General features: G+C 42.0%; 1 protein-coding gene across 2 annotated transcripts in view; it reads left to right on the forward strand.

Annotated features, from left to right (window-relative positions):
* Window positions 1-26,444, forward strand: part of ACO1 (aconitase 1) — a 71,910-nt gene that overhangs the window by 11,671 nt on the left and 33,795 nt on the right. Inside the window, exons 1-5 of one of the 2 annotated variants that reach the window (XM_040481450.1) lie at window positions 5,896-5,907; window positions 16,943-16,949; window positions 19,560-19,678; window positions 20,728-20,896; window positions 21,944-22,081. In XM_040481450.1, coding sequence (XP_040337384.1) covers window positions 19,582-19,678; window positions 20,728-20,896; window positions 21,944-22,081 — 404 coding nt within the window. In that variant the 5' untranslated portion in view covers window positions 5,896-5,907; window positions 16,943-16,949; window positions 19,560-19,581. Of the gene's footprint in view, window positions 1-5,895; window positions 5,908-16,942; window positions 16,950-19,559; window positions 19,679-20,727; window positions 20,897-21,943; window positions 22,082-26,444 lie in introns of those variants that run through there. The other variant, XM_040481449.1, reaches the window with a different exon arrangement.

Consider the following 26,444-nt stretch of genomic DNA (forward strand, 5'->3'; position numbering starts at 1 on the left):
TTTTTTTTTTTTTTTTTTTTTTTTTTTTTTTTTTTTTTGAGAGAGAGAACATGAGCATGGAAGGAGCAGAGAGAGAGGGAGACAAAGAATCCAAAGCAGGCTCCACACTCTGAGCTGTCAGCACAGAGCCTGACTCAGGGCTCAAACTTACAAACTGTGAGATCATGACCTGAGCTGAGGTCGGAGGCTTAACCCAGGTGCCCTAAGTATTAAATTTGATATAAGCATTAAAATTGAACAACCGTTACATTTGATATGACCAAAAATAATCACCCAGTTATTTAATACAAAGGGACAACACAGTTGCCTTCATTTTTCTTGGACTGAGTTACTCCTTACTTGCCTAGCAGCAGCCCTACACACCTGCCTCTCCCTTTCTGCCAGTGAGAAGTAGAGGAACAAGTATGGAGCAAAAGGTGTGGAGAACCAAAAAAGGGTAGCCGATAGACCTTAGTCACATGGTGCCTTGTCTGCTTCCCTGGGGAGCAGCTCCAACCTCAGCCCTTTCTTCTCCCTCCAGCTGACCCTGAGGTCAGAAAGTTCATAGGAATCTCACCATCACCTGAAAAGCCATCAGCTGACCATTTCCCTAGGTTGATCGGCTTGCATTTCTTGCTTAGCTGTTTTTCAATGCAACATGTCAAACATAGACCTGGAGAGTATAAATCCCCAGCTTCAACAGTTATGAACATTAACATTTGGCCTATCTTTCCCCCAAATGCACTTCCTTTTTTCCCCTATTCCAGGAGATAGCATCTTATTTTCAACTGCGTGAATTAACAAAAAATTATTCTTTGTTGGGTCTTTTTAGTAAAAAGCATGCACTGGTGCTGTAGCAAAAATCTCTACATTCTGTCCTAATGTCAGCCCAACTGAACAACTGTGCAGTCCTTGAACGCTTGCTGTGTTGTCCTGCTTCACTGCTTTTGCATTTGATCTCCTCTCTGCCTACGAGTCTAAATCAGCCTTCCCTCATTCCTTCTCCCAATTCTCTATAAAGCCTTTCTTGATTCCCCTGGTTATAGCTGTGTCTTTTCTGTGACCTTCCTTATAACCCTTATCATGTTACTGTTACTTGTGTGCTTATCTTAGTCTCCTTGTTAGATAGTACTCGTCTTATAAAACAGGGAGTGTTTTCCTTATCTCCCTCTCTTCTGTGGTACTTAGCAAAGCTTAATGCAGAGAAGTGCTCGGAAATACATATGCTAAGTTAATTTGAATTGAGTTCATTAAAGAAAATTTTTTATTATAAAAGAGATGCACCACATTCAAAGGAAAATGTTCAGAGATGGCCTAGGACCGAGAACATTTCATCTCACCTGCAAGGATTTTAAGAGTTTAAAGAATTGTGATGAAAAGAATCTTCCATTTGAACCAGTATGAAAAGGCAACTTTTTATGAGGAAAATAATTTTTCTTTGTAATCTGTTGTCATTTTTTTTCACATATATATCTGGAGGCTGTAGCTCTTCTCTGATTTTATCAATGTTTATTTTTGAGAGAGAGCGTGTATGACTGGGGGAGGGGCAGAGAGATAGGGACAGAGGATCCAAAGTGGGCTCTGTGCTTAAAGCAGATGCGGGGCTTGATGTCACAAACCATGAAATGACCTGAGCAGAAATCCGACGTTCAACTGAGCCACCCAGGAGCCCCTCTTCTCTGATTTTAGAATGCTTTTTTACCCCACTAATTAAGAGTGAGTCTGATTATGTTTTAGAATATCCATTGTGTTTTAAGATACAGATTTAAGGAGCCCACAGGTGGCTTAGCTGATTTGGCTTAGGTCATGATCTCATGGCTCACCTTGTGAGTTTGAGCTCCGAGCCTGATCTGTCTCCATCTTTCTCTGCCCCTCTCCCGCTTGGGTTCTCTCTCTCTCTCTCTCTCTCTCTCTCTCTCTCAAAATATAATAAACATTAAAAAAAGAAGATGTAGATTTAAACCTTCAGTAAAAGAAGTGGGCTACTTTTAGGACCCACGTGCCCCGTGAAGTAAGTTGATAGCAATCTCATGAATAATGGTAGCTCACAGGTATAGAGTTCCAATGTGCACTGTGCTTTCACCTACTCCCTTGTTTTGTTATCACAGCAGCCCTCGTGAGCTGGGCACAGCAGTGCAGGGCAGGTATTATTACCTTAAATCTGCAAAGAAGTAAACTCCGGTTTAGGGAGATGGAGTGAATCTTGCCTGTGGTAAAAAGTGGCGACTCTGATTTTAAATGTGTATTGGAAACCATAGGACTTTGGGATTGGGTGCTGCAAACATGCAAAAGTAAGAAACTGTCTTTTTTCAGTACTATATGTCTTTGGGGGACAGACCAAGTTTTGGAGGTTAAGTATGGATCCCTTAATGCCATAGAACCACCAGAGTGATCTCATACTTTCGGAACCAATCATTTCTCAGATTCCTCTTCTGCCTTAGTCGTTTGTTGTAAAAGTCAATCCACCTTCTATTGAATTAGCGCGGCTGTTGTGCGTGAATGCTGGTGTGGTTTTCATTCCCTTGTCTTGACTTGAAGAGAGCTCTGGACAAGCCCATATTTGGATAGTGTGACTTGCCTGGGCTGTTGCTCAAATAAACGTGTATGGAGGACTTATTCCTTATCCTCATCATCCTTTTACAACCATTATTGTAAAATTACAAAGCACAGTACACACTGTAGCGTAGTTCATGAAGAAGGGGTGCCAGTCTAAGATTGTCCTCCTACACGATCAAGGAAAAACAAGAGGTGACTACATCATTGCTGATGGTCTGTTATATGCAAGAGCTGTGCTAGAACAATCATGCTGAAAGTACAGTTCTGTACTCGTGGTGGCATAAAGACCAGCCGCGGGTTTGGTTTTAAGGGTGGTATGTTTCATAAAACCCCTTATTTGCTCAGTTAAGAATCAGTTGCGTTTTGGGGCGCCTGGGTGGCGCAGTCGGTTAAGCGTCCGACTTCAGCCAGGTCACGATCTCGCGGTCCGTGAGTTCGAGCCCCGCGTCAGGCTCTGGGCTGATGGCTCAGAGCCTGGAGCCTGTTTCCGATTCTGTGTCTCCCTCTCTCTGCCCCTCCCCCGTTCATGCTCTGTCTCTCTCTGTCCCAAAAATAAATAAAAAACGTTGAAAAAAAAATTAAAAAAAAAAAGAATCAGTTGCGTTTTAAATGCTGGTTTGGCTGTGTTACATCAAGGCATCCTTTCAAAGTTACCTATCATGCAGATTTTGCCAAAATCAAGGATATTTTAGGGGAAATAGAGGTTGACTATCTAGTCTTAACATATGTACCTTCGAGTGTGAAATTTGTTTTAATACGAGGTTACATTTTTTAAATCCAATTGGTTAATTTGGGTTTTTGTATGAGGAGTGACTGTAAGTTCTATCACCTATGCTGCCTACTGGGAGGAGACATGGAGCTAGAATCAGCCCTGGCATCACAGGGCCTGAGTTGAACTCCCAGCTTGGCCACTGATCAAGCCACAAGGCTTCAGCAGGTTACTTAACCCCTCCAACCCTCAATCTTCCCAACTGTAAAATGGGATGGTGATGCCTTTGTCACAGGGTTGCTGGTAGGCCACATTAGACAACATGGCTGAGGTGCCTGGTACCCCACAGGCACTCTGCACATGTCACTGGGCTGTAGTGCTCATGGATTGATGTAGCATTCATGGCATAATGCCTACACATTGCTGCCGTTCTTCTGAACTCTTGTCCCAGCCCCGAGCTCCTGAGCTCCAGATCCACCTGTGCAACTGCTTGCTGGATGTCTTCATCCCAAGGTCTGTAGCCAAAACCAGCATCTTGGCTCCAGTCTTGGTCATTGGCTCTGCCATTTTGTCCAAATGAGGCACATAGGAGCTGTCCTAGACCCCTTCTTCGTTTCTCACCCTCAGTCCATTCTGGTTTTTTTTTGAAATGCTGGAACAGTCTTTATTTGTAGATGCCATGCTTACCTCAGTTGAAAATCATACAGAATCCACACAAACTATCAGAACTAATGAGGATAGCAAAATTTCAGGATAAAGGCCAAATAAAAATAATTCAGTTGTATTTCTGTATGCTAACGACAAACAACCAGAAATTGAAAAATATTTATTTATTTTTTGTGTTTTTAAATATTTATTTATTTTGAGAGAGAGAGTACACATGAACATGAGTGGGGGCAGAGCAGAGAGAGAGAATCTCAAGCACGTTCCAGGCATCATGACCTGAGTCAAAACCCAGGTGCCCCTTAAGTTGTGTTTTTTTTTTCTTTTTTTTAAATTTTTTAATGTTTTTTTTTGAAACCATTTTATTTAATTTATTTTTTAAATTTACATCCAAGTTAGCATATAGTGCAACAGTGATTTCAGGAGTAGATTCCTTAGTGCCCCTTACCCATTTAGCCCATCCCCCCTTCCACAACCCCTCCAGTAACCTTCTGTTTGTTTCCATGTTTAAGAGTCTTTTATGTTCTTTCCCCCTCCCCGTTTTTATTTTTGCTTTCCTTCTGTTCATCTGTTTTGTATCTTAAAGTCCTCGTGTGAGTAGCCACTTTGGCTATTGTCGATAGTGCTGCTATAAACATTGGGGTGCATGTGCCCCTTCAAAACAGCACACCTGTATCCCTTGGATAAATGCCTAGTAGTGCAATTGCTGGGTCGTAGGGTAGTTCTATTTTTAGTTTTTGAGGAACCTCCATGCTGTTTTCAAGAGAGGCTGCACCAGTTTGCATTCCCGCCAGCAGTGCAAAAGAGAGCCTCTTTCTCTGCGTCCTCACCAACATCTGTTGTTGCCTGAGTTGTTAATGTTAGCCCTTCTGATAGGTGTGAGGTGGTATCTCATTGTGGTTTTGATTTGTATTTCCCTGATGATGAGTGATGTTAGGCGTTTTTTCATGTGTCATTTGGCCATCTGGATGTCTTCTTTGGAGAAGTGTCTATTCATGTCTTTTGCCCATTTCTTCACTGGATTATTTGTTTTTTGGGTGTTGAGTTTGGTAAGTTCTTTATAGATTTTGGATACTAACCCTTTATCTGACATGTTGTTTGCAAATATCTTCTCCCATTCCATTGGTTGCCTTTTAGTTTTGCTGATTATTTCCTTCACCGTGCAGAAGCATTTTTTTTGATGAGGTCCCCATAGTTCATTTTTGCTTTTGTTTCCCTTGCCTCTGGAGACGTGTTAAGAAGTTGCTGCAGCCAGGGTCAGAGAGGTTTTTGCCTGCTTTCTCCTTGAGGATTTTGATGGCTTCCTGTCTTACGTTTATGTTTTTCATCCATTTTGAGTTTATTTTTGTGTATGGTGTAAGAAAGTGGTCCAGGTTCATTTTTCGGCATGTCACTGTCCAGGTTTCCCAGCACCATTTGCTGAAGAGACTGTGTTTATTCCATTGGATATACTTTCCTGCTTTGTCAAAGATTAGTTGGCCATACGTTTCTGGGCCCATTTCTGGGTTCTCTATTCTGTTCCATTGACCTAAGTGTCTGTTTTTGTGCCAGTACCATACTGTCTTCATGATAACAGCTTTGTAATACAGTTTGAATTCCATCCATTCTGCTTTCTTAATTCTCACTGAGATATATTGCCTCTGACCTCTCTTTCTGACTATAACCTGCCTCCCCAACACTAGTCCAGCATCCTTCTCCTGAGGCAGTCCCCCAGACTACCAGAGTGATCTCAGAAAATCAAATCAGGTCTTGAAGCATCCAGACTAGAATCCTTTAATGGTGCCCCTGTCTTCAGGATAAATCTGAACCTTTTTGTGAGGCCCCTTGTGATGGGGACCCTGCCCCCTTCCTTTCCCTCCTCACTTAGCTCTGCCCACATGCCTCCTGTACTTCATCCACCTGGGCCTGCTTTATGATTTCCACAGGGTCACACTTCCATGCCTTTGTGTGCTGTGTTCTCTGCCCCAAATATACTTTCATTGACTCCCTCCATTCGTGAAGTTCTGGTTTTGCCTGTCCCTGGAGGTCTTCATGCCCCGCCTCCCAGGCTGGATTAGCTGTTCTCCCAAGAGGTTTCTTTATCACCATTCACCACTGCTGTAGCATGGATCTCATGATATTGTCATTAATTCCTCCTGTCCAGTCTATGTGTGACTGAAGAGCAATGGGGACTGTGTTCCTTTATCCCAGTTGCCTATAAATGTCAAATGTATGGGGGCGCCTGGGTGGCTCAGTCAGTTAAGCGTCCGACTTCAGCTCAGGTCACAATCTCACGGTCCGTGAGTTTGAGCCCCGAGTTGGGCTCTGGGCTGATGGCTCAGAGCCTGGAGCCTGCTTCCGATTCTGTGTCTCCCTTTCTCTCTGCCCCTCCCCCGTTCATGCTCTGTCTCTCTCTGTCTCAAAAATAAACGTTAAAAAAAAAATTTTTTTTTAAAAATGTCAAATGTATGAATGAATTTACATCCTGTCTCTTAGACAATCCAGAGAGGCCCAGGTGCCAAATATGTCTAATGCTATTTTATTACTTGTTATGTCTTTGATGCCATGAAATGGCATTTGCATATAGATGCCATGCCACTGTCTGGGCCACTGAGATAGGGTGAAGGCTTAGCTGCTTAAGAGGTAGGCTTTAGAGTGTGATGGACTTGATTTTGAGCTCCAGCTCCCCCTTTCAATACGCCTGATATTTAGCTTCGGTTTCCAGCTCTGAACCACATCACTCAAGTGCTCTGGGGAAAGAATGTGATGGTCAGAAAGCAGGAGCATCGGGTCGTCCTGGCAGTTGTCTTTCTTTTGGAAAATCAATAAATATATGGGTTTATACCTCAAGCTTCTGAGAACTCTGTTAGCATGAGTCATCATTCTTAAGTCCAGTTCTGAGGTGAGTGAGGGTTGATGACCTCAGAAACTTGGGACATTCATGGAGATAAATGCTGCCCTCTGAGACCCTGGCAGCCTGACACCTTGCCTCTTGTAGCGACACTCTTTCTTTCTAGTTCCTAAAATTTGAGTTAGAAAAGTTCATTACCAAACATCTATACAATTTGTTCAGAAGCTTGAGGAAATCATGCATCTTTTCTTAAAGAATGGATATCAACTAGGCCTGCCCCATAATGCTTTTATCACAGTGGTCTGCCCCTACCCCGCTCCTCTCGCCTCAAAAGTTAGATGCAGTAGGGGGTCCCCTGGGTGGCTCAGTCAGTTAAGCGTCCGACTTAGGCTCAGGTCATGATCTCATGGTTTGAGCCCCAAGTCCGGCTCTGTGCTGACAACTCAGAGCCTGGAGCCTGCTTCGGATTCTGTGTCTGCCTTTCTCTCTCTGCTTCTCCCTCACTCATGCTCATTCCCTCGCCCTCTCTCTCTTTTTCTCTCAAAAATAAACCTTAAAATTTTTTTTTTGTAAGTTAGATGCTATAGGACTTGGTTCTGCAAAATGTCACTTTTGGGGTGTCTGCAGGTGTCATTTTTGAAGCCCCACTGATAACTGTGGGTTACTGCTGGGTAGGAGACCCACATTCCAAGAAGAGGCTGAAGACTGACCTTTATGAGGAGAGGATGAGATCAGGAGCAGAGGGCTGGGTCAGGACGCCTGGGGGGCCCTGCCCTGCTTCTTCCTTTCTGACCAAATGTTTTATGACCCCACGATGACTTTCCTGGAAGTATAAATTCTGAAGTTGACAAGCCCTTTTGTGAAACTGCTTCTATTAGACCACAGTGATATCAAAAATTAAAACTATTTCTGTTCTTTTGAGTTTGTGCTACTGCAGTTAATTTAAAATGAACTTAAAGAATGTGTCAGGTAAGCCTTCCTCCTTTGGGAATTACATAGGATGTTGTGCTGTCGTCGCCAGCAAGCCTAGAACTGGGAGTCTTGACAAGGCGCAGGGGCTATTCCCTCAGACAGTGCAGTGGCCATGGCCCCTGTCCCCCAAATCCTGTCTGTTGCCTTTGGCAGTGGCTGTGTATGTCTGCTGAGTGAGTCATGATCATCTTAATGATACATCCTAAAAATTTCCAGTGTTACTTAATAATGAAGTTCAAGGAAACAGAAGGTTAGATTTCAGGAAGTTAGCTACTTTTTAAATGTAATCTAGCATTTTCACATTATGACTTAATTTCATATCAGACTTTAACAAATTCCAGTGTTGGGAATCTACAGTTAATTTAAACCAAGTGTAAAGCTAGGACAGTACTTTGTAGTTTGTCTTCAGTCACGGTCCCTACAGTGGCCAAGTCTGCTGCCTCCCCACCTTGTCTCCTTTTCTGCCGTCATTCACCTTGCCCTGGCCTCCTTGCCTTCCTCAGACCCGCCTCAGGGCCTTTGCACATGGTCTCACCCCTGCTCCAGTTGTATATAGCTTGTCCCCTCACTTCCTTCAAGGCTCTGCTCAAGTGGCTCCATATGAATGAGACCTCCTTTGATCTCTCAGTATGCTTCACGGCCCAACACTCCCTACTGCCCTTGTCCTGCCTATCCACAGAGCTGGTCACTATCTGACATTCTGTTTGTATATCATTTAGCTGTGTACTCTGTCTCCCTCCTCATGGAAGCACCACACAGGCAGGGCCTTTGTCAGTTTTTTACTGGGTGTATCCCCAGTGCCTAAAACAGTTCCTGGCACATATTAGATGGTTAATATAAATGTGTGTTGAATACATGAATAATGAAGCATAGAATTTTTTTTCACTCAGAAGGGACTTTTTAGGATTATCAACTAAACTTATGTTACAGGTTAGGAAACTGAGCCACAGAAAGGTTATATGGCTCATTCAAAATGGAATTCAATCATTTCAAAACTGTGACAGCTCTTTTTAAAAATCTAGGAATATATGTGGAGCCTTCTGGGCAGTTGTCCAGGATGAGATGGAAGAATAAGTGAAAATAGACTGATTATTTAAAAATTTGGCAAAAACAGGGGCACCTGGGTGGTTCAGTCAGTCGAGTATCTAACTTCGGGTCAGGTCATGATCTGCAGTTCATGAGTTCAAAACCCACGTCGGGCCCTGTGCTGACAGCTCAGAGCCTGGAGCCTGCTTTGGATTCTGTGTCTCCCTCTTTCTCTGTCCCTCTCCACTAGCACTCTGTCTCTCTCTGTCTCTCTATCTCTCTCAAAAAATAAACATTGAAAAAATTTTTTAACTTAGTAAGGAAATAAAAATAAAAAAGACAAGCAAATTGTGTGATGGCAAAACTTTCTGATACAGAAGCAGTCTTATTCATGTTTACAGACAAGGGTGCATGTCGCATATAATTATTGCTCAAGAAAAATGGGTTGATGGATTTGGTTATATTGTTGCACAACAATTTCTTTCTGCAAGACCCTCCTTCTGCACTACCTCTTTCTTTGTTTACATTCTGTCCCAAAATAGATCGTTGCTCTTAGGGCTTCTTATTCAAAATTCTTTCCAAGTACCCCATTTAAGAGATTTCTGTGGGTAGTTTTTGTTTTTGTTTTTTTTAGGTGACCTGGTCTCTGGGAAAATCTGGAGATATTTAGTTATTCCAGTTGTCCAGATGTAGTTACCTCAAAGAAAGCAAAGAGCTAATCTTTCTAGTTCTCTACGTTGTGAAAAAATCCACTTGACAAGCCATGGTGGTTTGCTGGCCTGGGTGGTTCTGACCTCAGTCTTATTTATGCTTACATAGACATCCTTGGAATCTCGCTTTTGACAAAAAGTTGTTTATAAGTAGCATGATATTTAGATACACAACAGTCAGTTTGGGAGTGGGACCAATTAATTTCTCTTTAAACAGAAAATAAATGAAGCATTGCTAATCCTTATAGTGAACTGAAATGAACTCTAGAGATGCAGTGACTTGACTTTGACTTTAGAGTTGGGACCCGTGAAAATTCAGAATGGGTGTATTTAGAAAAATGTGAGGAGGGGAGAGATGGGAAAACCACATGAAATACAGAAGAAACCTCTTTCTGTTGTCTGGATGGATTTTAAAAGCCCACCCCTGTGTGCCTTTAGATATCCTAAATAATGTGGAGCGTGTGTTGTCTGTACTTTATCCATCACTCTCCACTAATCTCTTGGAAACTCTTTGAAACTATACAAGCTCTCCTGGAAACTGATAGGCACACTCCCCACCCTCGAGAACTAAACAAAACCTCTGTCCTCCCCACCCCATTACTGGCAGGAGTCCCGCCGCTCCGGTTCACTCCTCTCCCCTGCTGGTTGATTGTGGGGCCCATTCATACTGCCCCTCTTTCCCTATCCTAAAACAACCTAAAAAGATTCAACTCTGATAACAGAAGCAGCTAAATCTTGGATTTCTATACTCCAGAGTCTGGAAAGTGACTTGAAGAGGTGAATCTTACTGGATCTGATCACTGGCATTTAGCTAAAGTCAGTCGACCTTTCCGTGCATTTCTGCAAATCTGGCTGTGCCGAATAAGCATCACGGTGTGGCGTTCTGCAGGGTGTATGGTACGAGATGTTCCTCTGGCAAGAGTGATGGGTCAGCAGTGTGCTGCCCGTGCTCTGTGTTCAGTGTCCTGAAATCCACTTGCAAGATTGCTGCCTGGGCTTTGGAAGTTCAGTCTGGGTAACAGAGAGCAAAGCTCACTGAACCAAATGGGGTTTTGCCCATGATTTAAGCTAATGGGGCCTCTTACCTTGCTATAACCAGCTAGGTTCAGGATGCACCTCGGCATGGGGCCAGACTGTACATCAGACCTTAGAGCTGCCCAAAGATTTTAGGGTCCCCAGAGCCCAGTCTCATCCACACTAAGAGCTCAGTGAAGTCCTCCTCCAAGGAGAACATTTGGTCACCAAAGGCCATCTGGGTATCACTCAGTTTGGTCTGTGTCTGGCAGACTGACACTTTACAAAAGAAGAAATTCAGATGTCAAAGAGACAGATGAAAAAGTGTCCACCTTCCCTGGCAATTAAAGATACGCCCAAGATTAGCTTTTTAATCTTTCCATTTGGCAAAGAATTATGTTGCCTAGTTGAGGCACCTCCATTCACTGCCTCAGAGAAGGGTCATAAATTGGCACGGCCTTTCCCAGGCCACGTGGTGATGTTTAACACAATGGAGACATGCAAATCCTTTCACTCAGCTGTCCTACTTCTAGGGACCAGAAGCTAGGAATTTATACTAAGGAAATGGATTGAGGACCTACTCAAAGAAGTGTGTACAAAGGTTGCAGCATTGTTTGCCTGTTAATACCTGGAAACTATTTAACTAATGGGAGATTTAAGTAAATTGTTGTATATCTAAATGATAGATTTTTATGGTGTAATTAAAAATGATATAAAATATCACCTGATAGCCCGATAAAGATGTATTGCTGAGTGAGAAAAGGCAATTTGCAAAACACTGTGAAGTCTAATCCATTTTTTAAAGAAATCTAAATACATTTACTTCTTTTTTTTCCAATATTTTTTAATGTTTATTTTGAGAGAGACAGAGTGCGAGTGGGGGAGGGGCAGAGACAGGGATACACAGAATCTGAAGGAGGTTCCAGGCTCTGAGCTGTCAGCACAGAGCCCATTGTGGGGCTCGAACTCACAAACCATGAGATGGTGACCTGAGGCAGTCAGATGCTCAACTGACTGAGCCACCCAGGCACCCCAAAATCCAAATACCTTTAAAAGTCATGTTAGATGAAACTCCAAACCATGGTATTACAGGTGACTTTTATTTTCTTCTTTTTGTTTACCTGCACTTCGTAATATTTCTGCAATGATCATCTTTTACTTAGTGTAATATTTTTGGGGTTTTTTTTGGTTTTTTTTTTTGTTTTTTAAAATTTTTTTTTCAACGTTTATTTATTTTTGGGACAGAAAGAGACAGAGCATGAACCGGGGAGGGGCAGAGAGAGAGGGAGACACAGAATCGGAAACAGGCTCCAGGCCCTGAGCCATCAGCCCAGAGCCCAACTCGGGGCTCGAACTCATGGACCGCGAGATCGTGACCTGGCTGAAGTCGGACGCTTAACCGACTGCGCCACCCAGGCGCCCCTAGTGTAATATTTTTTTTTTAATTTTTTTTTCAACGTTTATTTATTTTTGGGACAGAGAGAGACAGCATGAACGGGCGAGGGGCAGAGAGAGAGGGAGACACAGAATCGGAAACAAGCTCCAGGCTCTGAGCCATCAGCCCAGAGCCCAACGCGGGGCTCAAACTCACGGACCGCGAGATCGTGACCTGGCTGAAGTCGGACGCTTAACGGACTGTGCCACCCAGGCGCCCCCTTAGTGTAATATTTTTGAAGTTCTCACCAGCCTAGAAGATATGGTTCTGCAGCAAGTTTGGTCTCCTGCTGGGATTGCAGGACAGTAGGGTGATGGGGAGAAGGGGGGGCTGGAGGAGGGCTGAGGAGGGTGGTGAGAAGGAAGGGGTCCAGCTTGGATTGATACTTGTGACCTGTATGACATACGCAACTGATCTGTCTGATGTTAAATGTGAACCGTTTACAAATTCTTTAGTGAACCCTTTCACTGCATCGTTGGACAACAAGGACGTAGTTTGGAGGAGCAGAGTGGGTTTATCTAAAGAGTAATAGTCACAAATTTACTTTTAAATAAATCCTCATCAGACATTATGAAAGAAAGAACCGTATGTTGTGGTTTCAGGAACTTTATGAAGTGTTCTAGCTTCCTTTTAAAAGATAGTTTCTACTTAAGAAACATCTACTTAAGGATAATCAATGTTGACTTTATTTTAGATCTTTTTCTATTCATTTCTATATATGATGGTGTGTGTGTGTATGAATGAATATATACTAATAGTCTTGAAGTTTTTAAATTAGATTCTCGTATATATATAATTCAACTTCTTCTATTTCATTTCTATTAATGTGAGTCTTTGCTCACATTTCTTAGGTTGAATCTGAGTAAGGAATTGTATGTTTGATATTTATATCAATAAAATTTATTTGCCCTTACTTGTCTGCCTCTCTTAGAAAAAAAACTAGTTACCCAGGGTAGATTATGAAAAACTTAACTCTAAGTTGTTTTCCCAAAGTTCAGCTGCCAGTCAGTTCTCTGGTTATTTTGCACCACATGGAAGGCTCAGTCAGTGATTAGAGAACTAACTCACAAAAGTGCCAGAAGACTGTGATATGCCTAAGTGGTACTTTTTTAAACTTTACTTTTGGAGGATTTTGCGCATACTTTTTATCCCTGCCAGAAATTTGCGTTTCATTGGGGAGAAAATCAGCTGTATCTTCTTCCTCGGTCTACCACTCATAAATCTAGTGATCCCACTTTGCTTCTGGGGACCTCTGTCTCCTGGTCAGGAAAATGCTATGGCATCTCTAAGTTCTCTCCAGAAGGCTCAACATTCTCTGATTCTGTCTCATCACCCGCATAGCATCTAAGGCCAGGTGTCCCAAGGGCATGGTGGGGGATGGGTTAATGCCATGCCACATATGCACAGAAAGGTGGTGCCTCTCTGAGTCCCCTGCAGGTGTCCAAAATTGAGACCAAAGGTTGGTTGGCAGCAAGACTGTGGTTGGGGAGGAACCCCAGCTCTGAACTGCCTGCACCTATTTTGCCAAGAGCATGGTTCATTTGTTAAATTAGATCTGTCTGCCTATGCTAATGTTTAGTGTTTTTAGTAATTTGCTTTAAAAATCTGGTGTTCAGTACTCTTTCCCCAACCTCTCCTGTCCCGGCACAAGATGTACCTGAGGGGATCATGACAATGTACAAGTCACCCAGCTGGTATTTCAGGATGGGTTAGCTTTGAAACACACTGTTTCTCAACTGAATAATTCTCTTCATTTTAAGAGTGTGAGCTAAGTGTAGAGAAGGGTTTCAAGTACAGTGCAAGTGTCTGTCTTTAAATTCCTTTTGTATAAGAACTGTTCATGCGTCCTACTTGATTCACAGGCCGGGGCCAATGTTCAGCGGTCCTACAGTCCTGAACACAAGGTTCATGAAGCACAGTTCTTAATGAGCTCTAACATCACTGCTTAAAAGATACCATTTCCCTTTTTTAACTTTTTCTTCTTCTTTTTAATTTGTTTTCTCTTTTCCTCTATGCAATACTATCTTACTCTGTGGAGCAGAAAAGGTAGCACTCATGCTTATTTCCATGACACTAACCCTCACCCTTCCAAAAAGAAAAAAAACTAGGATAACACTCTACCCGCTCCCCACAAAAATCCACAACAACTCTCTCTGTTCACTCCTCCGTTTTATTAGTATTGAATGGGAATTAGGTGAAACAGAAAAAAGGCAGGAACAAAACAGAGGGAAGGGAGGATGGCAGATAAGAAAAGAAGGGAGTTGAAATGGTGGGGGTCTGTGCTTCCTGTGCATGTGGGAAGTAGGCAGCGCTCCCTGGCCAGCTGGTGGGGTTTCTAGATGAAACCCAGACCTCAGGGAGTCTGCAGGATTTGCAGTAATACTTGAGGTTTGAGGATGGGATACGAGTCTGGCCAGGGTAAGGCAGACCTAGGAGGCATTTATGATGCCTAGATTCTACTTTGGATCTGGACTGTTCCCAAGCCAAAGGTCTTTCCCTTCTACCCTCCTTGGAACACAGTTGTTTTTGGCTTTCTCTGGGGACTGCTAAAGCATTGGGAGCTCCTATAAAGTGATTTTAAGACAGGAGTAATAGCATGAGTGAAACCTGGAAGGGATTTCCAGAGCCCTCCAGCTTTTTGAAAGGACAGTTTCCCAGAAGCAAAACCAGTTTTGGGTTGCTGCTATTGCTTGTCACTGACCTGTGACTTAGTAAAAGTGGCAAGGGGCACGTGACAATGCCCAGCTTAGACTAACGTGCTCGGTGTCCCCGGAAAGAAGGAAAAGCAACGCCAGTATTCCAAACTGAGTTCTAGCAGGAGGGTTTCTCAGGCCCATGAATCTCTCCTGTTTTGGTTTTTTTGGGGTTTTTTTGTTTGTTCGTTTGTTTGTTTGTTTTAGCTTTGGGGTTGGTCTGTGACCTCTACACAGCACCACCTTCAGAACCGAAGTTGCTGCACCTGGGGTGGAGGAAGTCGCTTGAGGGTGGGGTGGGAAGAGCCAGGATTTCAAACCTGGCTCTGCCTCTAACTAGGTGTATGTCCTTAGGCAAATTTTTGTATCTCTCTGAGCTGTAGTTTCCTCGGCTGTAAAATGGAAATAATGATATGCTTTAGCTTACAGAGGTGTTGCCAAAATTAGAGAAGATGGTGTAAAGCATTGGGTGTATTTATGTACCGGTACCCATGTACTTATGTGTTGGTACTTAGTAACTGGTGACTGATTTCTTTCTCTTTTAGCTTCTGCAAGTAGAATTTGGTTCATTGATTAGTGAAATTAGACAATTGTCTAGTTGGTTTTTGCATGCGCACAAGTTAGGGAGTGACAGAGAAAGAGGGAGACAGAGGACCCAAAGCTGGCCCTGTGCTGACAGCAGAGAGCCCAACACGGGGCTTAAACTCACTTGATCATGACCTGAGCCGAAGTCAGACGCTTAATCGACCGAGCCACCCAGGCACCCTGACAATTTTCTAGTTTTTAAGGAAAAGGGGAGGCAGACGGTAGAGCACTTTTTACACAAGCCATTTTCCCTACGAGCTCTGTCGGTCACCATATCTGTCCTGAAATACTGGTAGGCTTCATAGGGTGGTGGGAACAGCAGAAATTGTGTAAGGTTTTCAGAGTTACGGGGCACTCGTAAGCTATAGGGAAGTCATTTGACACATTTCATCCACTGCGTCATGGCAAACGGGCACAACTTAGCAGTTGGTTTAATCGTAGACTTTTGGCAAACTTGAGGCACCTGTCCCCATTAGGGTTTGACACAGAGATAGGGAAGAGTCAAAGACTCCAGGCTTTTTAAAGATGTGAATGACTCACCCTGCCCCATTCTGTAAGGGCCTCCCACCACTTCCTCTGGCTGCAGAGATTCTCAAATGTCCCACAGCCTCTGTGGAGAGGCTCCTTTCCTGACCCATTTCCCAGGCAGGCCAAACAGCAGTTTCACTGTTGCAGTTGCTACTGTGTGGGGTAGAAAAGTTACCTCTAGGGGCAATGGAATCGGTAACAAATCAAAGGGAGAATAGGATTATTATTGCCTTTTTTAATTTACAGCCTCAAAATTCCAATCAGTGGAATTCTTAGTCTTGTTTTCTGAGCCCACCAATTTGTAAACTTCTACCGACAAGCCAGCATATTTCTTACTAAATAGTATATTTATAGGTTTTTTTTTCCTCCTGACTGGCTCCTCATTTAGTGGGGATGAACAATGAATATCTGACATCTGTGTAGCACTTTAAGAAATGTGCTCTGTCCTCCGGGGCACATGGGTGGCCCAGTCGATTAAGCATCCAACTTTGCCTCAGGTCGTGATCTCATGGTTCATTGGGCTCTGTGCTGACAGTGCAGAGGCTACTAGGGATTCTCTCTCTCTCTTGCCTGCCCCTCCCCCATTCATGCTTTCTCTGTCTCTAAATAAATAAATAAAGATAAAGAAATGTACTCTGTCTTCAAAGCCACAGTGTTCCTTCCCAAAGCAGTCCTAAGATCCTCCAGCCTTCCACACTTAGGGTTCAGTTGTATTTCTTCTGCCCCATGATTCGGTGATTCTCTCCGTGGCTGTTTTCTCTAGCTTTTGCCTTTTCTTTCCATCCACCACTTTTCCACATCAGCTGCCGCCATCCAGTTGCCCACGCAGGTTACCTCTCGCCTCCTTTCTCTCTGTAGTTGCCTACCTGAGTTTTCTCTCTCTGATTACCCTGCCATTCTCCAGTCTGAGACATCTGCCAGGTGGGGCTGGGACACATGTCACGGGCTGGCAGTCCAGTGGTCACATAGAGCCCACAGGCGTGTTCGGTTTAGCCGTCATGCTACAGACTCACACGGTATTTTAGAAACATTTAGTTACCAACATTTCTAAATCAAGAGAGTTCACGTAGAAATCCCAACTGCCAGACTTGCTTGAAAAATTGGATGATCTGTCAACAGTGGGATGGGCATTCCTGCATCAGCTCTAGGCTGGAGCCAAATGGCCACTGCCCCCCTTAGATGGCACATTCCACCCAGGCCTGCTCCCTCCTCCCACCTCCCCCATCAATTCTGATTCAGTAGCTTAGGGGTGAGACTCAGGAATCTATCTGTATTTTTAACCAGAACTATCCCTGGGTAGTTCTAACTCAGATGGTCTAGGGGCATATGCTTTTATAAACACAGTTTCCCTTGCCGGCCTTTCTTTAGTTTTGGTTCCAGAATCCCCAGAGAAGGAAGTGTATTGGCCCAGATTAGGGCAGATAGCTTTCCCTCTCCCTGACAAAATGGCAGCTCCTGCAAAACCACATGGAACTCAGGGAAAGAAGTCATTGCCGGCACAGAGATGCTGGCAGACAACCTCACTCTGTCCTCTGCATTCTCTAGTGCTCCTGACAGGTGTCTGGCTTGTCCTGTGGCCTCCAGCACTGCTAACTCCAGGAAGGCAGGGGCTGCTTCTCAGTCCACTGCCTCTCCCCAGAATTCCCTAGCCCTGGACTTTAGACAGAGGATATACACAAATATCTATTTCTTTTAAACTTTCAGCTAGTTTTCAAAAAGTTATATGGGTAAAAACACAACATGGGTACATGGGTAAAAACACAAACAAAATGAAAGGATGTGTAGTGGAAACTGAGTCTTACTCCTAATCTTGACTTCGAGGCCCCTGCCCTTCTTAAAGGAGCCAGTCGCTTTGGTGTTTTCATGAAGCTATAGGCCTGTCTAGGGAGACAAGAACCACTTGTAACTTTTTATCCCCCCAAACGGTCATTTCCTGTTACAGACACACCACATTTTTTTGTGCTTTGCAGATACTGCATTTTTTATAGATGGAAGGTTTGTAGCAACCCCGCTTTGAGCAAGTCTGTTGGTATCATTTTCCCAGCAGCATTTCTTCACTTCCTGTCTCTATGTCACATTTTGATAATTTTCACAATATAGCAAACTTACTCATTATCATTAGATTTGGTATAGTTGTCTACAATCAGTGATTATGACTCCCTGAAAGCTCAGATGATGGTTAGCATTTTTTAGTAATAAAGTATTTTTTATTTAAAAAATTTTTAATGTTTATTTTTGAGAGAGAGAGACAGAGACAGAGACAGAGTACGAGAGGGAGACACAGAATCTGAAACAGGCTCCAGACTGAGCTCTCAGCACAGAGCCCAACGTGGGGCTTGAACTCATAAACTGCAAGATCGTGACTTGAGCTAAATTTGGATGCTTAACTGACTGAGCCACCCTCCTGCCCCAGCAATAAAGTATTTTTTAATTAAAGTATATACATTGTTTTTAAATAGATTAATGTATAGTGTAAACAAACATAACTTTTATATGCATTGGGAAACCAAAACATTCTTTTGACCCACATTATTGCAATACTTGTCTTATTGTGGTGGTATGAACTGAACCCATATGTCCAGAGTTTGCACATATTGTTTTTTCATTTTACAGTAATATGTTGATCATTCCATATTAGTCATCCTCAAATATGTTGAATATTTAAGTATTCATAAAACCCCTGAATTAATTGGGGAAATGTTAGTATTCTTGTGTTTTGTTTTTGTTTTTTTAAGATTTTAGTTTTAAGTGATCTCTACACGCCTCAGAAATGTTACTATTCTTTTTTATTTTTAATGTTTGTATTTATTTTTGAGAGAGAGAGAGAGAGAGAGAGAATGAGCAGGGGGAAGGGCAGAGAGAGAGAGAGAGAGAGAGAGAAAGCTAGAGAGGAACAGAGAGAGGGAGGCAGAAGATCCAAAGCAGGCTCTGCTCCAACAGCAGAGACCCCAAACCGCGGCTCGAACTCATAAACCATGACATCATGATCTGAGCCAAGGTCAGACGCTGAACCGACTGAGCCACCCAGGCGCCCCGGAACATTAGTAGTCTTATCTCAAAATTGGGAAATGGATTGGCTGAAGGATTTTTGCCCCAGGGGTAGGACTAAAAACAAGCTTTCTTATTCCTTCTCTACTTGCTATTCCTACTGTGTTTTTCTCAGAGTCATACATTTATGTTATTTGAAATTGCTATTTATCTGTGTGGTGGAGGCCAGGAACAATTACTTCCCTGATTCACTGCTTGTAAACCTGCCTGGAGCTGGGGTAGAGGGTCTCCTCCACACTCACTTGGGCAGTAAGTTTAGGCCTTTACGCCCCACTGCAGTAACAGAGATTCCTTGATGTGAACACTTTGTTGCCACCTTGTGCAAAGTGAATCAGGAAGACTTCAAACTACCATGTTTTTCTCAAATGCTGCAGAGACTGTTACAACAGGAAATAGTGCTTTCCAGCCCCCACTTCCAAAGTTCAAGTTTTATACAATTCCATGTCATCTGCTATGACCTTTTACCTCCTGTCAGGCAAGACATGAGTCCAGCTCAAAGGGCCGGTTTGTATCTTCAGGATTTACCATAAGACACGGTATATCTTATTGGTGGAAGAATGTTGGAAAGTTGTAGACATAAGACAAAAGTGTGGGATTTTATGGCCTCTCAAGAGGTGAATGCTAGCGTTCACGATACCTTCACAGAAGCCCATTTTATTTGCTAAGAATATAATTCTTGTAGTCGTTTATGTCCTGCCTTCCTCCTGTGAAAAGATGAGTGATGTCTTGAAGTGAATATCTACCGTGATTGTCAAAATAAATGAGGTCCAGTTTTGACAGTTAGAAATTAAATGTTCCCTTTTCTTTTCAGGGACACGTGGCCATCAGGAATCATGAGCAACCCATTTGCACACCTTGTTGAGCCTTTAGATCCTGCACAACCAGGAAAGAAATTCTTCAATTTGAATAAACTGAAGGATTCAAGATATGGTAGGTGCATGGCTCTATGATGTTAATTGTTCTGACAGCAGTTTGAGTCTCGTTTGCATAGTAATTAAGCTATGTAATTAATTAGCCTTTAGGAGATTTGAAAGAGGGAGTAGCAGAAATAGCTGAATGGTCTTGAATTAAGCACACAAACTCACACACCTTTTCTTACATTGCTCATTTTTATGTTAGTAATTATTATATACATGTGACATTTATATAACACTTTATAGTATATAGAGGGTTTATACATATATATTACATCATTTAGTCTGCATAACAACCCCTTGAGGTCATGTTTATAAAATGTTAGAAGTCCTGAGGAAGCTGAGACCCAGAGAGGGTCAATGACATGATCAAGAAACAACAATGTGGGTAAGAGCAGAAGACAAAAACATGTCTTTTTTATCCCAAATCCTCTGCTTTTCTACCTTTGCACTCTTGTCTTTTCCAAATAATATTGGTGAATAGTTTTCATAGATCAGGAATGAACATTTCTTTTATAAATAAAATAGTTTTTCTTCTGAACTGTTGTTATCCTTGAACCCACTACCAGTAGCCATTCTGCATGGCATGTGGGCTTATATTTCCTTTGAAAGGTGTATGTGACCAAACTTTGGTCTTAATGACGTTAGTTGTAAAGAAGTTATTTTCTCATTTCTTGAACACTAGTTTTCATAAGAAATATTACTGTGTGTGTGTGTGTGTGTGTGTGTGTGTGTGTGTGTTACTTGCCAGCACATAATATGGTAAATATCTAGGCTAACTTCTTTCATGATGACTTAACAGAAACTATTAATGGAATCCAAGGTAAGGCAATCATTTATTGTGAAAGAATTAACTTTTTCTATTACTGAACGTCTCTTCAACCCATTCAGTATTCTTACATATCGAACTGTTGAAATCAATTTAAATTTACCCTCTTTCCCTGTTGGAAAAATAGTCTGATGCTTCATACCAGGTTTATATGGGGACTGGCTTTAAAATAGTTCTTATAATAATGTGTCTCATGACTTGTGTTTATTTTGTTATACTTTTTTCTTTTTTTCTAGAACGCTTACCATTTTCTATCAGAGTTCTCCTGGAGGCAGCCATTCGGAACTGTGATCAATTTTTGGTGAAGAAAAATGACATTGAAAATATCCTAAATTGGAATGTCATGCAGCATAAGAACATAGAAGTGCCGTTTAAGCCTGCCCGTGTCATCCTGCAAGACTTTACGTGAGCCTAATGTCACTTCACTTCCCTGTTCACTGCCTCCCTTGCCAGCCTTTAAGGAAAGCTTGAATCACACACACACACACACACACACACACACACACACACACACACACGCTATGACTGTATAATTTATCACCCATTATCCAGACACTTTTGAAAACGAAAGAGGTCTGTTATCCTGGACAGCTAGAGATTGTCTCCGACAAGTGGGATGTGTAGTCACTCCACTTCTTCCAGTGGCAAAGGTCATTGTTTTTGGAGATCCTAACCTTAAGTATACTAACAAAAAGTGGAAGAAATAGCATGGAGTAGGGCTATCTTGGAATCTTCTCTCCCTCACATCCTGTCACCCAGATAGCCAGGTTTGAAACAGCTGTCCTTAGAATATCAATATGCTGTGTCCTGAGGGGAGACTTGTAGTTCACAAGGCCTGACCTGTTGCCCTTAAACCTCAGTTCACATCCTGCTATTCCTGGGAGTCTTTATTCCCCATCATGGCCTGTTTTCTGAGATCTTGCCTTTCCATTTTTAAGTGATGTTATTTTATTCCTTATAGAGATGAAATTTTACTTTACCAAAGGACAGTCTAGAGGACAAATTTTATACTCAAAATAATAAAAAGGAAGGATTCACAGCATTCTTCTCTGAATTACATCCATTTCTTTAAATTTGGTTGGAGGTTGGAGGTGAAATCTGTATATCTTCTATAGGCCTTTGTCACCCACCCCCTCACGTGAATGGGAATCAGCCATGGCAGTAACAGCCCCAGTGTTAAGTGCACATTTTACCACGGTCTCTATTTAGACCGTATTTGTTGTTAACTTTAATGCAAAATTGCATGTAGAGATACCACTCAGTCATGGTGCTTACTACCAATTTCTGCTCAAGGAAGCGTGTTTAGAAACTTCCACTTTTCTAAGGCATCTATTGTTAGCCCCACTGATGAGACTGTCTCGTGGCCAGTATTGTCACTGGAGGCAAAAGGTGAAAAATCTAAGTACACTTGTTTAACAGTTTTGTTTTCTGTTTAATTCTCTCTTTTCTTAGGGGTGTGCCAGCTGTGGTTGACTTTGCGGCAATGCGAGATGCTGTGAAAAAGTTAGGAGGAGATCCAGAGAAAATAAACCCTGTTTGTCCTGCTGATCTTGTAATTGATCACTCCATCCAGGTTGATTTCAACAGAAGGTGAGAGATTAGGATGAATACTTGGGTTTTCTGTTTTGTGCAGAATCTTGGAGATCAAGTCTTCTTTGTGTGTGTAAGTAAACAAAAGAAGAAAATCTTTAAAAGATATATTCAGAAAAACTCAAACTTAATACAGATTTTCCAGTGAAGATTTTTTGGGGGGGTGGGGGGTTATTATGTGTGGTTTTTTTCCTATTCACTTCTTTTGGGGCTCAGGCTGAAGGAGAAAGCTGGTGATCACAGAGGCTCAAGAGGGCAAGTGGGAACCCACAATATCTCTTGAGGCTTAGATTAGGGCTGGCAGATTAGAATCCTGTCTATTTGCAATAATATTAATCAAAGCAAGACACACAGTCAAGCCCTAACTCAGGAGTGGGAAGTACACTCCATCTGTCGTAAAAGTAAGTGCAGGGGCGCCTGGGTGGCTCAGTCGGTTAAGCGGCCGACTTCGGCTCAGGTCGTGATCTTGCAGTCCGTGAGTTTGAGCCCCGCGTCGGGCTCTGTGCTGACAGCTCAGAGCCTGGAGCCTGTTTCAGATTCTGTGTCTCCCTCTCTCTGACCCTCCCCTGTTCATGCTCTGTCTCTCTCTGTCTCAAAAATAAATAAACATTAAAAAAAAAAATTAAAAAAAAAAAAGTAAGTGCAAGATTATACAGCCAGGGTTTGGATACAAGCAGGGCAACCAGGTACTGCTAAAAGTCTGATATCTTAACCTAGAAGAATAACTAAATAAAGTTACCATCAACTATGAGTGCAGAAGAAAGAACTATACCACATTCAATGCTGGGAAAATTAGTTACTTGATAGAGCAGGTCCTAGAATTAAAGCATTAATATTTTTTAAATTAAATCATCAAAAACTTTAAAAGAAATATAAGTTTGTATATGTCTTGATGAGAAAGATCTTTCTAAATTTAAAAGCAGTAAATGAAGCAAAAAAGGAACAAGGAACTATAGATTTAATGGCTTCAAAGTTAACAGTAAATATCTTTAAAATATTTGCAACAGGGGCGCCTGGGTGGCGCAGTCGGTTAAGCGTCCGACTTCAGCCAGGTCACGATCTCGCGGTCCGTGAGTTCGAGCCCCGCATCAGGCTCTGGGCTGATGGCTCGGAGCCTGGAGCCTGTTTCCGATTCTGTGTCTCCCTCTCTCTCTGCCCTTCCCCCTCCCCCGTTCATGCTCTGTCTCTCTCTGTCCCAAAAATAAATAAAAAACATTGAAAAAAAAATTTTTTTTTTAAATATTTGCAACAAATACAACAAAGGGCTAATATCTTTAACATATAAACCTTGTGTATAATCCATTAAAAAATCGTAAAACCCAGCAGATAAATGGGTAAAGTGGATGTTTCACAGTAAAAGGAAAAACAAATGGTAAACACGACATAAATCCTTTTCAACTTTACAAGTAATAAAAAAGTAGATTAAATCCTTGAGATACCATTTTCTCCTATCAGTAAAGATTAGAAAATAAGCATTATTAATTATAAAGGTGTCATGAGGGAGACACTTTTATGTGCTGCTGATCACACTGAATTAGAAATGATGAAGGCAGCATGTATTAAGATTATTAGAAATCACCATACCTTTCATCCTGGAATTTCCACTTCTGAGCATATCCTTCACAGATACCTGAAATTCAGAAATAGCTTAATGACTACATAGTGTTCATTAAAGCATGGTTTATAATATTGAAAACCTAGAAGCATCCTAAACGTCCAACAAAGGAGAATGATTAAATTAAGGTATGTCCTTGAAGTAAATTATTAGGTAACATTTGCTGTTATAATTATAAAGCATTTAATAACACTTGGAACATACTCGTGTCTTAGCTCAATGAGCCAAATATAAATTGCTTGTATAGCGTGATTTCAGCTAGATGAAGAACTATACACAGATTAAAAGATTGAAAAAAAGAGATGCCAAACTGCTAGATGATTTATCTCTGGGATTGTAACTGTTCTTCATTTTCACAATAAGAAGCTATTGGTTTGGTTTATTTATTATTTTTATTTTTAGAGGCAGAGCGCGAGCAGGGGAGGGACAGAGAGAGAGACAGAGGATCCAAAGCAGGTTCCATGGTGACAGCACAGAGCCCGACGTGGGGTTCAAACCCACAAACCACGAGATCACGACCTGAGCTCAAGTCGGACACTTAACTAACTGAGCCACCAGGAGCCCCGGAAGCTATTGTTTTTAAATTAAAAAGTCACTTAAGATAGGAAATAAACCACTCAAAGAGAGAGACAGAAAACTTTATTTGCTTCCTTGGGGACTTAAGTGGGTTCCATACAGCCTCAAGGGAACTGTAGTAGCTGGTCATTCTCAAGTTAATGTCAACATCCAAGCCAGATAAATTCAGGATAAAAAGACATCGCTTTGTCCCCTGAATTGATGGTTCTTGGAACAGACTGGAGATTCGGCAGCTGTTCCCTTTCCTTTGGACTCTAAACTCATCCTTAGGCAATTTGTCTTTTCTTTTTTTTCCCTCCTTGAATCACATGAGCTCAATTTAATAGTTTGGTGTCAAAGGGAAGAATAAGAAGTACACGGATAGAATGTTACTCTATTTGAGGGTAAGGATATTTCCTAACACCCCACTTCAGAAGTTATAAAGGTAGCCTCGCAAAATCATTTGCAACTTTATCTTTCTTGAAGATTCTCACTGATGTTGATAATTTACCTTTATTTCACTGCCTGCAAGGGGAAAGTACTGGTGGAGATAGAATTGTAATTGTTTTAATGTCTGAAGTCTTTTGACTGAAAATTCAAAGAGCTCCGGGCTATTATTAAGCAGTTAATGAATCTGAGTCATCACCAAGTTCACTGTGATTTTGTTTTCCTTGAGACCCATCAACTCTGATTTCAATTTTTTATGGACCCTTTACATTTATACCGTAGTACTGAAAACATTATTATAAAAACAGCAAAGTCCAGGGGGGAACTTTGATCCAAATTGATATCCAAATCTGGCAAACACTTTTTTTTCTTTTTTGTAATTAAAGAGAACATTTCTGTTAGAAGTATTTTCATTGGTGGTGTTTTGTTTTTATTGCTTGAGTTTGGTTTTGCAATTTGACCTCACAGGCTCTTTCCTCATTTTTGTAAGGAATTAAATGTGATATGTCTCAACTTCTGTGGAACTGTGTGCTGTGGGCTTATTTCCAGCTATTTCCAGAAATGAACTCAAAAAACTGTGGCAGGGTGCTGGGATGATAAAGGTTCTCGTTTAAATATTTGCGAGCTCTTTGCCTTGCTTGAATAATAATAATTGGCTGCACACCATTTTTAGGAATGGAGGGTCTAGCTAACTCATTATTGTAAAATTACAATAATTATTCAAAGTTACCTCAAAAATAACCTTTTCTTTTTAAAATCCCAACAAGAATATCAAAACAACTTCTGACCAGATTTCATGAGTGTGGAAGCTCTCTCCTCTGTAAATAACTATAAATAACTCTGTAAATAAGTTTGTGAATTTCTGGAGTACCATTAAATGTAATAGAAACTTTGGTATACGTCCAAATCTGAATTCAAATTACATAACTAGGGAGAAATTTCCTCTTTAGTCATATTCAGAAACTTTATTAAAAGCTCAGTAGATTGTTGAATTCAGGGAACTTCTGAGTTCAAATTCAAATTCTAGGTCTGTTCATTCATCCCAGTAACTAGAACTGTTCATTGAGCCAAGGTTAGAATAAAAAAAGTTTTGTTTTAAATAGTAAATAGGTTTTTACCTAGAGTTAACCTATCTTAAAACAGCCTGAGCATGTCTGGCTTCTGCTTGTCCTGTGAATATGTCATTTACGTCACACTGGTGCCCCAGAATTCTCTGGGGTGAATGTTCCCCTCCCAACCCTGCTTCTGCTGTGAGAGGCTCTGTTGTCCTTCCGCTGCTGGAGGCATGAGGGGGAAGGAAGAACCCTGACTGGGTGTCCACAAGTGCTCCGAGTAGAAGAGCCACGGGCACCAGACACAGGGCCACACAGGGAGTCTGGAGGGTTCGGCCAGCAGTATCACTTGATCCAGGGTGCGGACCAGGGAGGGAAGAGCTGGAAAAGGCACGGAGAGAATACAGGAGAGAATAGAGGGTGCAAAGGCATGAGGGAAGTGAGGTTTGGGAGAATATGAGGGCTTCAGCATGGCTGAAGTTAGTTTGAACCAGGCGATAGGAGAGGGCTTATAAAGGAAGTTTGAGAGGTGGCTGGGTGGCTCAGTAATTTAAGTGTCCTTACTCTTAATTTTGGCTCAGGTCATGATTTCACAGTTAGTGGGTTCCAGCCCCGCATCGGGCCCTGTGCTGACAGTGTGGAGCCTGCTAGGGATTCTCTCTCTCTCTCTCTCTCTCTCTCTCTCTCTCTCTCT

This window comes from Herpailurus yagouaroundi, unplaced genomic scaffold (genome assembly GCF_014898765.1).
Source record: "Herpailurus yagouaroundi ecotype Mexico unplaced genomic scaffold, PumYag 160, whole genome shotgun sequence".
In the NCBI taxonomy this organism is placed as follows: Eukaryota; Metazoa; Chordata; class Mammalia; order Carnivora; family Felidae; genus Herpailurus; species Herpailurus yagouaroundi.